The 11,824-nt window shown below is 42.6% G+C and overlaps 1 protein-coding gene across 2 annotated transcripts; it reads left to right on the top strand.

Moving 5' to 3' along the window:
* The first annotated feature begins 7,713 nt into the window (after positions 1–7,713).
* On the top strand, positions 7,714–9,140 carry LOC143554190 (small ribosomal subunit protein eS21y-like). Of its 2 annotated transcripts, none has more exons than XM_077044018.1 (4): positions 7,714–7,816; positions 8,512–8,591; positions 8,680–8,812; positions 8,941–9,140. In XM_077044018.1, exons 2-4 carry the CDS (start codon positions 8,542–8,544, stop codon positions 9,001–9,003), a joined length of 246 nt encoding a protein of 81 aa, XP_076900133.1. In that variant the 5' UTR covers positions 7,714–7,816; positions 8,512–8,541; the 3' UTR covers positions 9,004–9,140. The 2 variants fall into 2 exon arrangements, with proteins under 2 accessions (XP_076900133.1, XP_076900134.1); XM_077044019.1 differs by having other exon boundaries at positions 7,743–7,844.
* Positions 9,141–11,824: the final 2,684 nt, after the last annotated feature.

The raw sequence follows: 11,824 nt of genomic DNA, 5'->3' as shown, positions 1-11,824 counted from the left end.
TTGAGGCCAAGCCACTAGCAAAAATCACAGCTGAGGCGATGAAGCAATTTATCTGGAGCCACATCATTTGCCCTTTTGGCCTTCCTATGGAAATTGTCAGTACAATGGCAAACAATTCACTGACAGGAAGATATCCAGCTGGCTCAAAGAATTGCACATCAACCAAATCTTCACTTCGGTCTACCACCCTCAAGGGAATGGCCAAGTGGAGCGCGCGAATCAAAGTTTGTTAAATGGGCTGAAGAAAAGGTTGGAGGGAGAATCCCATTCTTGGGTCGAAGAGTTACCTAATGTCCTGTGGGCGCACAGGACATTAAGCAAAACTAGCAATGGCGAATCCCCGTTCAGCCTAACCTATGGGACAGAGGCTATGATCCCAGCAGAAATTGGATGCCCATCCCATAGGGTACTCATGATGAGCAAGACCGACAACGAGCGCGAAAGAAGATTGGACCTCAACTTGCTTGAAGGACGCAGAGAAGCGGCTATCATCAATGAAGCCAAATACAAGAAAAAGCTGGAAAAATATTATAATCAGCGCGTTAAAGAATGCCACTTCAAGAAAAATGATTTTGTCCTTCGAAACAATGAAGCTAGCCGCGCGATACCCCCAGGAAAAATGTCCCCCAATTGGGAGGGACCTTATCAAATTTCAGAAGATTTGGGGAAAGGCGCGTACACTTTAAAAGATTTGAATGGAAAAAAGATACCGCGCGCGTGGAACGCGGCACAGCTTAGAAAATGCTTCATGTAAAAGTTCAAATATGTAATCAAGGCTTTTAAGCCATCATGAATGATGATTCGCGCTATCTTTCAATATTTGTTCTATTACCTTTGCATACATGTTTCACACTTCCTTTATTAATTTGGAGCAATATGACAACACTATATTGACTTCAAAACAAAATAAAACGAAGTAAAACATACATGCGCGAGCCTTAGCTCAAACGCGTTAACGAGTCTTAACTCTAAAACGTCAGGGCCTTAGCCCAAACCTACGAGCCTTAGCTCAAACACGTTAATGAGTCTTAACTCTAAAAACGTCAGGGCCTTAGCCCAAAACAAAGAGCCTTAGCTCAAAACACTCACAAACATCCATCTTACATCCCGCGCAGCCTGATCATAAAAATCCTTAAACACAACTAAGGCAAAGTACATGCCATATCATAGTTGTTAAGGTCTCAGGTCGAGGTCGCGCGCGGAATCATAGTGGATATCTGAGTAACACATGCTGACATGTAATGGCTAAAACTCATACTTCCATATAAAAACCGCGCGACAACGACGCGCAAAAAAGGAATTGAGAAAAGATATCGCGCATGTCAGCATAAACAAGATACTGCGAAACCACTTACAAAATAGGACTATGGTTAAGTGAATAATTTCCTTACAACCTTGTTCTTATTTTAACGTGCAAGCATATCTTATATCTATACAAGCAAACATGAAGAGATGAATGGAAATGCGCAAGATGTGAAAAAGAGAAAACAAGTTTCATTCCATACAATTGAAATTTACAAGTATGATGAGTTACAAATTACAAGTATAAAAAAAAATATATAAAATTTGATGAAGGGCTTCTCAAGTCTACACGTCGACGTCAGCCGCTTCATCACCCTCATCATCTCCCTCAGCATCTGGCGCGGCCCGCTCCTCATCTCCGAACTGACCATAGTCAAGTTCTTCCTCCTCAATGGAGTCTTCTATCACGACGGTGCCAGGAGCAGATTCTTTCGCCGCTGGCAGGGGCAACATCCCCCGCGCCACCATCATCGCCACCAGCCCTCTCGCATTCATCGAGCAACTTCTTTAGCGCGCCGAGGTCGGGCTGGTCAGCAAGCGCAGCTATCTGCAAATCATTAGAAAAGTATTGAGTACAAAACACTTGGAAAATTAATCAAGAAAAACTCATTAAGGTCGAGGTACCTTCATAAGGATGGGGATGGGAGTATTCATATACTTCTCCCCCACCGCGGCCATGTCCGCGCAGGCCGCGTCGCTCTTGTAAGGGTACTCGGATGGGTTCTTCTTCAACATGCCATATTCATACCCATCCGTAAACCCTTCAGCTCGACCCACCAAGCGCGCGGCAGCATTGCAGTCCATCACAAGGGCCTGAAACTCGGCGGAATATTTCATCGCCAAAGCGCAACGAGTCATGCCCTGTGACACCAGCCATTGGCGATCCTGCGCGAGGCCAGCAACAGACGTCTCGAGGGCAGGAACCTGGGAGTTTAATAACTCAACAGTTTCCTTGGTCTTTTTTAGCTCCTCTTTATCAGACGCTGCTGCCGCCAAAATTTTTTCTTTCTCCGCCTGCGCAGCATCAAGTGCTTCCTGGCTGGACGCTGCCGTCGCCAAGGCCTCATCTCTATCGGCCTGCGCGGCCGCCAACTCCTTCTTCAGGCGCGCAACCTCGCTCTCCAGTGATGATTTCTCAGTGATACTCTGGACGATAGCTTGGTCACGCGCCTCCGCCTGCTGTTCCAAGACACGCACTCTCCGCGCGTACTTGGCAACTTCGGCCTTCGCCACCTGCTGCTTCTCCCGCGCAGCTTGGAGCTCATGCCCGCGCTTAATAAAGGCGGTGTTGGCACTTGCTCGGTTTTCGCTGAGCTCCGCCTGGAGTTTCTCAGCTCGTGCGCGAGCATCAGAAAGGTTCCAGGCGGCCACCTTAGCCTCTCGCTGGGCTTCCACAAGAGCATCGCGTACTTTAATATAATCACGACGAAGCTCCTGGGAGGCAGCAAAGAAAGCCGACCCAGCGAAAATATGGTCATTCAGCAAGTCCGCGCGGGTGCGCTCCTCCTGATACCTCCTTTCAGTAGGAGGCACGGCATGAGCCCAGAAGTCCTCGCATACGCCCATGGATTGGAAGGAACTGTCTTCATTAATATTCCATCTCGGGCGGTAAACGTGGTCACCTCCCTGCAAAACACAAGAAATATTCTAAGTCATAAAACATACTTATATGGAGGTATGCGCAGCGGAGCAACAAATTAAAACATACCTGCGGGGATGAAGCAGAAAAGTCAGCGCCCGCCCCACCTGAAGTCTGCGCTGCGAAGTCTTGTGGCATCGCAGGGCTGGCGCGGTCTCCCAAGGAGTCCTCAGCTTGAGCCCCCTCATCCTCCTCATCTTCTTCAATAGGCCTCTTCTCCTGCGACCTGGAGGGCTCCAAACCAGTTTCGCGGGGAGGGCTGCGTGTAGGAGGAGGCGAAGGAGGTCTCGGCGTAGCCATTTCGGCGCGCAATACGGCTTCCTGCTCCTTTGTAATCCCAATAAGGGGAGACTCAGCACTAGCAGGAGCAGGAGCAGAACCAGCGGCGCCGGCAACGGCGCCAGGAGTGTCACCAGCAACTTGTACGCCAGCTACAACTCCTATGAACAAATCAACAAGGAAAATTGGTTTATGACTGGATCCAAAAGAAAAAATTCAGAAGACAAATGTGCAAAACATACCTTGGCGCAATTCTGTTCTCGCGGCGAACATCGCCATAAAGTTCATTCTACCCTTTTCAGAGGGTAGAACAGGGGACTTCGAAGCAGCCCCCGGCGCAGCCTCAGCACCTTGTGGCGCCTGCGGCTGATCTGCGACCGTCGCCGGTCCTGCAAACATTCAAATGAGCAAAGGTTTAATAATAATTCAATCAGATGAAGATAAGCAAAGTATACCTGTCGCAGGCGCGGCACTGCTTCTCTCTTCAGCCGCGCGAACGGAGGAGGTGACGCCACCATACCTCAAGTGGACAGGAGGTCTGCCCACTTTCACAGGCAGGGAAGCTAAAGAAACCTTGGTGGTAAACACCTGGGTTTCCTTAGGTCCCTTCGTTTGAGCATGGGGATGAGCGACAGGGGTGTCATCTTTCTTCTGTTTCTTACTGCCCCCTGCGCCAGATTTCCCCTTAGCTTTGCGCTTTAGTAGGGGCGCCTCCTCTTCCTCCTCCTCCTCTTCCGCGAGCTCCAGCTCGTAGTTTTCGAGCGCATCTGCAAATACAAGCAACAGAACTGTTAATAAACTTTGGTATTCTAAAGGAATAAGCATAAGTGCAAAGGCTTACCAGGCGCGTCACTATCAAAGTCAAATTCCAGATCCACTGGGATGAACATGTCATCGAAGCGATCTGGGAAACCAACCTCTCCAGCGCCAAGCGCGACGGAGCCACCCTCCACTTGATCATCATAAGCGGCGTGGATATAATCCTTGGTGACTGCGCAATAACAAGTCAAGTGATATCAGCAAAAAGATTTATGTTCGCGCAGAAAAAGAAATAAAGCAATGAAATAAACTTACACAACCCGTCGACTTGGATAACGGGCTCAAGCGCGCTGTCGGCCCACAGCTTACTCATGCCGACCCCCACCAGCGCCTCCTCGCGAATTTTCTTGGCGGGGGATGGTTCGGCGGTCAGTTTCTTAACCCAGGCGCCGGTTGGGTTCTTAATAACATCCGCATCCGCGGGCGCAGAATCGATCGCGCGCATCGTCATGCGGATGGGGATTACACCAGCCCTGATGTAGAAGAACCTCTCAGACCAGTCATGAAGGCTCTTGAATGACACGGTGCTGCACTTAACCTTCTGACTGCGAGGAATAAAGGAGATCCAAGAATCTTGGACTTTGGGCTTGTAAAAAAATTGAAAGCGCCGAGGGGTGGGCTCCTCGCGCTGTGATTTGCACATGAACTCGAAATGAGTCATGCGCACAAGTCCAAACGGATGGACTTGGGATATATGAATCCCGAAAAACCGTAACACCGCGCCTACAAACCTTGTCATCGGAAGACGAAGGTTGCAGTGGGTGAAAAAATGGGTGTACAGTGAAATATAGCCGGGAGGCGGGTCCGCCGCCGTTTGCCCGGCCATAGGCAACATGCAGCCAAACACAGGGGGGAAACCCTGTGACGAGATGAGGCTGTCGAGATCGACCTGCCTCAATTTGCAGGGGATTTCATTCCACCTTTTCGTGGCCTTGGTCCTCCCTACTTCCTCCGATGTGGTCTCAACAACCCTCTTCCCCTTGCCCTTTTGCTTCAATGTCGACATCACCACAGATTTCACACGGCGTCTTCGAGAAGCAATAGAGGTGATTGAGGGGTTAGAGGAGTCTGAACTATCAGACATACAACTGCAGCAGCAGATAATCGAAGATTCGAAACGATGAATACACTCAAATCAGAATATGAAAGGCAGAAATTCAAAAATTAGCAACAATGAAGATGAAGATAAAAAATTTTCCTAAGGGCCTGCTTTTATAGGCCCAGGAGAGAGAAATGTGGCAACTGATCGGATTTCACGCGCCCCCACTCGCAGGTGCAAGCCAACGAGGGCGCGGCACGTGTCCCTAACACTGTTGAGGGGACATAAAAATGTAACCGACCTGCCACGGAGCAGAGACGCGCCCCCACTCGCAGGTGCAAACCAATGCGAGCGCGACACGTGTTCCAGACAGCTGTGCGAGGGGACATGAAAGGCAACTGTAGCACCTCGAGCACACGAAACGTCTGACACGTTTACGGCGCACGTCACCACCAACCAACCACGTGTTTGGACCCTTCGTTTCAACCAAATGGATAGAACTTCGCGCAACGATGGAAACAACCAAGAAAACGACAACACCACATTAAAAAGACCAAATCAGTAAGTCTAATATCTATCTTACCGCGCTAGCGCGAGATAAGATACACATTAGACTGGGGGGGCTTGAAGAGGTATGTACCCGCCTCAACACCGAGCAAGGCGGGTCAACCCACAAGATAAAGACATTATGAAGGCACAAAGCCAAAACCTATGCGCATGGCGCATACAAAACATGCTCAGGCATCATATGCCCAGGCACACATATGCTCGCGCATCACATATGCGCGCGGCGCATCAGCGCGCGGCGCATATCACATGCTCGTGCATACCACATCTGCCTAGGCACACATATGCTCGCGCATCACATATGCGCGCGGCGCGTCAGCGCGCGGCGCATATCACATGCTCGTGCATACCACATCTGCCCAGGCACACATATGCTCGCGCATCACATATGCGCGCGGCGCGTCCGCGCGCGGCGCATATCACATGCTCGTGCATATCACATCTGCGCATGAAATATCTGCGCGTGAGAATAAAGAGAAGACCTCGCGCATCCTCAGGATTGGCGCATATCACACATGCACATAATCGACCTCGTCCTCATCCAAATCAGGATTAGGGCAACCTTGATTGTGCACGTCAGACAACCTTCCAGAAGGCATCTTTTTAAGGAGTAAGAATTTGCTGATGTTGACAGCTGCCAAATGAAAGGTCGACAACTCAGCATGACACATGTGTTACCACGTGATTACAACCAACGAGAAAGCGCCAGGTGTCCCAGAGGACACGTGGCGCAGTGCGATTGGAGGAGGCCAACGAGGTTGAGCCCAACCAGTGGAAACCCTAGCACTATAAATACAGCATCAACTCCACTTTGATGGGGACATTCATACTCAATCATTGACAGTTACAGGCAGTGATATCACATTCAATCATATTGAATTACATTCACTCACAGTCAGTTACATACAAACACACAGTCACACAATCATACAGTATTCAGCTATTAAGCAATACTCTTGAGATTCCCTTACTCACACATTATTATCTTCTCCACCATATACTTATTCTCACGCCGGAGGGTTACCCCAAAGAGGACCCCTCTGTCCCTTTCTGAGGGGTAAGTTAACGGCGTTGTTCATTTTGTAGGTGGAAGAACACGGATCCAGAAGAACCATCGGTGAAATAGTACAATCAAAACCCGAGGAAAGTAGATCTGCTACCAGTGAGTAGATCCACGTTTCTTCATATACATTATGAGAAATCAGCACTATCATATGCAATCAGAATACCAAACACTAAGCTCACGTGTGTGTGGCAAAGTGTAGGTAAAAACCTAGTTATGATTATAAGGTGGCTGAGTGGCTCGAACATAATTGCTTGAGGCCCTTTAAAATTCAAGTCTACCAAGTTTATATAACAATGATTATAAACGAACTCGAATCAGACAGATAAATCAGAAACTCTAAAATATCAAAATGATACGAACGAGTGTTCGACTATATGAATGGGCAAGATATTAATTTTTTTACGCCTATTGTATTACGTGATGCTTTACCCGATAACACAATACATGCATACCTTTTACCCCAACTATATCATAAATATTTTATTCTATTTTTGTTTGCTTATGGGTAATAGAAGAATCAACTAACTCAAGAACTTTTAGTTTTAATTTCTTGGGTAATAAATTATCAAAAAATTTAAATAGTAAGAAATACGTTTAGAAATTCATGTGAATATTTTTTTTAACAAACTAAGGGCATACCCAAACCCTGTGCTGCGAGCATGGGTCCATGAATAGTCGTATAACGAGACATGACTTACAACTGGTTATAAAACTAAATTTACGTCGAAACCTGTCCTATTCACTTTTTTTGAACTACCAACAAAACTTTATTCAAAGCACTAGCAAGATACTAGCGAACACCAAGTTCACCCATAGAATAAAAAAAATTACAATTGCATGCCGTCAAGTTCCGCGCGATCGATTACACTCGTAATTATGATTATACAATGTCAATAAAAATCATTATTAAACCTTTAATTAAAAAGATTTAACTAGAGGGGGCTACATTGCCAATAAAAGGATAATGAAGGGGCCAAACCGATCAAGGGTATGATAATATTATCCCTAGGTAACATACAGCTATATAAAGCAAAGAAATTAGGGTTTTGATATCCTCGCAGCCTCATCTCAACGCAGCAGCCGGAGTAAACCATCGTCATCTCAGGTCTGCATTCACTTCGTTAATCGATCTCGTATGAATTATACAACTGTACTACTGTTTCTTAATTACTTCAATTAATTATCTGCTTAAACTGCCGTTGTCGAAATTGAATTAGTACCGTCATCGTATCAATTAGAGTCATACAGTCGATTTATTCGTCAATTGACCTGCTTTCGTTTTTAATTTGAAATCGTTGAGTTAAATATAGAAACTTCGATCTATGTTTTGTAATCTGTAATGCAATTGTTTAAAAAAAAATTAAACTATGATGTAGATACTGTGATTACTGATTAGTGTTCATTGTTCGTTTATTATGTGTTAAATATTAAAGATTTTGTATACATTTTTAGTGTTTTTATATATTTGAGAAAGAAAACTTTAAACAAGCTTAAACTTGGCTCGAGCTTGAGTAGCCTGTGCCTTGTGAGCAGTTCGGCTTGTTTAATTGTAGTCTCTTTATCATTAGTATTTTAAATTACTTTTGGCTATTATTTCTGAATATTCTATTGTGAACAGACTTCAAAATGATTTTTATATGTAATTTAATAATAAAACTCAGCTCTTGAAAGAAAATTTGATAAAAAAGAACTTAAGCATTTGATAACAAAAGTTGAGGATGCATAGAAATGCTGTTTTTTTTTGTTTGATTGATTATTGTATTATGTTTTGTTCTTATTTAACTTGTTTTTTGTCTTTAGATTTAGCCGGCGTTCAAAGATCTTGCAAACATGCAGAACGAAGAGGGACAAAACATGGATCTTTATATCCCCAGGAAGTGGTATGTTATTTTATTTAGCATTCATATATTTTAATTTGCATAATAAATCATGAATGTGATTGCTCACTAGACTTGTATCTTTCTGCAGCTCTGCCACTAACAGGCTGATCACTTCTAAGGATCACGCTTCAGTCCAAATTAACGTTGGTCATTTGGACGAATCCGGTCGATACACCGGTGGTTTTTCCACCTTTGCCCTTTGCGGTTTCGTGAGAGCCCAGGTAATATTTTTTGTATTTACAAATATCTTTAATTATATTGAAAGAATGTATTGTTAGTTTATTACATTGATAATCATAAAACCATATGGATTAAAACTGATATATGACTAATAATATTATATTTGCAGGGAGATGCTGACAGTGCACTTGATAGGCTGTGGCAAAAGAAGAAGGTTGAGATCCAACAGTAATTCCTTTGTCGGGTTTGTTTTCACAAGAGGGTCTATTTGATTTTGGGACTATGTTAAACTTTTTCTTGTTTCTTATGTAAGACTCGGTTTTACTTTTGTTAAGGAAAGACATGTTGCATCAATTTTAGATGTCCCTGTTTGGAATGTTTTTTGCTATCTTTAAGTTAAGTCTCTAGCTTCACCTTAAGGTTGAGCTTCTTGTTAGTGTGGTTATAAGAGCCACTCTGTTAATTCATTTTCTAGTAATTGGTTTAAGGTAGAGATGAACAAAAAAAATGATTTTTGAACGGAACTGTGACATTCGTCAAATTTCAGATCTCGAATTATATTCGTTTTTGTAAACTTTTAATACGTAGACCCAAGGCGAGCACCACCATTCCGGCCACCACCTACAACACACACTCACACAACAACACAGCCGTCACCACCCACCCCCTGCCGTTTTCCGGCGAGCCCGGATTTTCGGCGGGCTCCCGACGCCATCTCCGGCCCGTTTTCCGGCAAGACCACCCACCACCTCCAGCCGCACCACCAACACTCTCCCATCTCTCATCTCTCGGCTTTTCCGGCAGCCCGCAAACCTCCTTCTCTTCTTCTCGGTTTTCCGGTGACCTCGGATCTTTCCGGCGAGAATCCGGCGATGCCAAAGACCACCCATTCCCCCTCCGGTAACCTTCACACCCATAACCTCCTCGTTTTCCGGCAGCCCCGTAGCTAACTCTCTCTCTCTCCGCCGTCTCTCTCTATCTCTCTGCGTCGATACCCTCTCCCCGTCTATATCTCCCTCTCTCTCTTTCTCTCTCCGTTTTCGTTGCCGCCGGAATTGGCTCCGGCGACGCATGTTTTTCTCGTCGTCTAAAAGGTAATAAATTTTGGGGTTTGGTATTATTAGTTTCCTTATGCCGATTTCCCGATTTGAATTGTTAGTAACCGGTTATATATTTAGTTATATACTTTGAAACAGGTGATGGATATGGTGTTGTTTTGATTTGGGGTCAAAGACGAACAACCGGGTAATGGATATAAATTTCCATATGGATTTAACTAACAATTGTTATTTTGGTTCGGTTGGTTTGTACATAAATTGTTGAACTAGAGATCACGGGTTTGCGTCTTATCCTAGATCGGTGTCGGTGTTATTATTTTTATACTTAACCAAATTCTATTACTATTAATACCAACATTACTATGTAAAGATTTTTATTAGTATTATTTTGTATATCTTATTATTATATGTATTCATTATTATTATTATTATTATTATTGTTGTTCTTATAAATATTCAAGTTACTATTACTAATAAAGGTCATATTATTATTACCAATTAAAAACATATTTTATCATTAATTACTAGCAATAATATTAATATAGTTATTTTGTGAACTTGTTTAGAAATCGAACCAACATCGAGTAGGTATCATCTTCTACTATCAATATTATTTATTATTATTATTATTATTATTATTATTATTTTATCAAAGACGCTTTAATTAATACCAAGACTTTTATTCTATAACTATTATTACTTGTGTTATTAATAATAATTATTGTTATTATTATTATCATCTTTATCTTATACATATCTATATATATACATACATATATAAATATATATATATATACACATCTAACATATCTTTTTTTTTGAATTATCATTATCATTACTATCATTGTCATTAATAATATTATTATAAACTTTATTAGCAATTCATTTTTATAAAACCGAACTCTTGATTTGAACATGTCTCGTTTTTATTTAATATTGGTTTAGTTATTTAAAAGCCCAATAAAATAATATTATTTTATTTTAATTGTCAATTAAGTACGAGTCCCTAACCATTAATAAATTAACCGATAATCCGATTTACAACCGAACCTTCTTGTCCAATGTTTCCAATATAGTTTCATTATGGTTTCAAGTTCATTAATATATATTACATTATTTATTTTAGCTAAGGTGTTTATCGTTTCAAGTCGGATTCTTTCGTTTCGTTTACAAGCTTTCTATTTGTCGATCACTTATTAGTTTCTCAATTCATCAATCGAGGTGAGTACTTTCATACCCCTTTTTCCATCTTTCGTTTTGGGGTGACATCTCATACTTATTAAACTAATTGCTTTAATTACTTGCATCTTAAACCCACAAACGTGATTGTATACCTTACTTGAATAATTGTTCGATTTGGTGTTCTATGCTTATTTGTCTATGTGTTTATCGCTTTTGGATGGTGGAACTATAAATCCTAGACTACTTGGCATCCCCTTGTAGCAAGGTGTCGTTAACGTAATGCAATTAACGATAACTATAAAATCCTATACTACCTGGCAACCCCTTGTAGCTAGGTGGCGATAACGTAAAACTATTAGCGATTGTCAATTTATCCAAGTTGTTGCTTTTATTTATTGTTTTGTATACAAGTTTTGTGGTTTTTTATTGCTATATACTTATATGCTCAAACTTATGAATTGCTCACCAACCTTTGTGTTGACAAACTTTATTTTATGAAATGTTACAGGTTTGACTTTTGTTGACTCGAGGACTTGATGAAAACGTTACAAGACTATTAGGATATTAGTAAAACGAACAATATAATTGCTACTTGTATTCAACTTGTTTGTGTGGACGAGACGTGTTGTTTATTTGATTTGTTGAAATAAAATGAGTTAAATAAATATTGTCACTTTATATAGTGTCTTGTGTATTTGTCCAATCACGTTGCACCCCGGCATGTTCCGTCGCCTTTGGTCGGGGTGTGACAGGAACCTATTTGGTTGGTTAGAAACCAACTCAAGCCAAGAGTTAAAGAGAATTTGTTTGTAT

The sequence above is a fragment of the Bidens hawaiensis genome, unplaced genomic scaffold, assembly GCF_021521415.1.
Source record: "Bidens hawaiensis isolate Kalapana, Puna unplaced genomic scaffold, B.hawaiensis_p1.1 tig00017565_1, whole genome shotgun sequence".
NCBI lineage: Eukaryota > Viridiplantae > Streptophyta > Magnoliopsida > Asterales > Asteraceae > Bidens > Bidens hawaiensis.
This window is presented reverse-complemented; position numbering and strand designations above follow the sequence as displayed.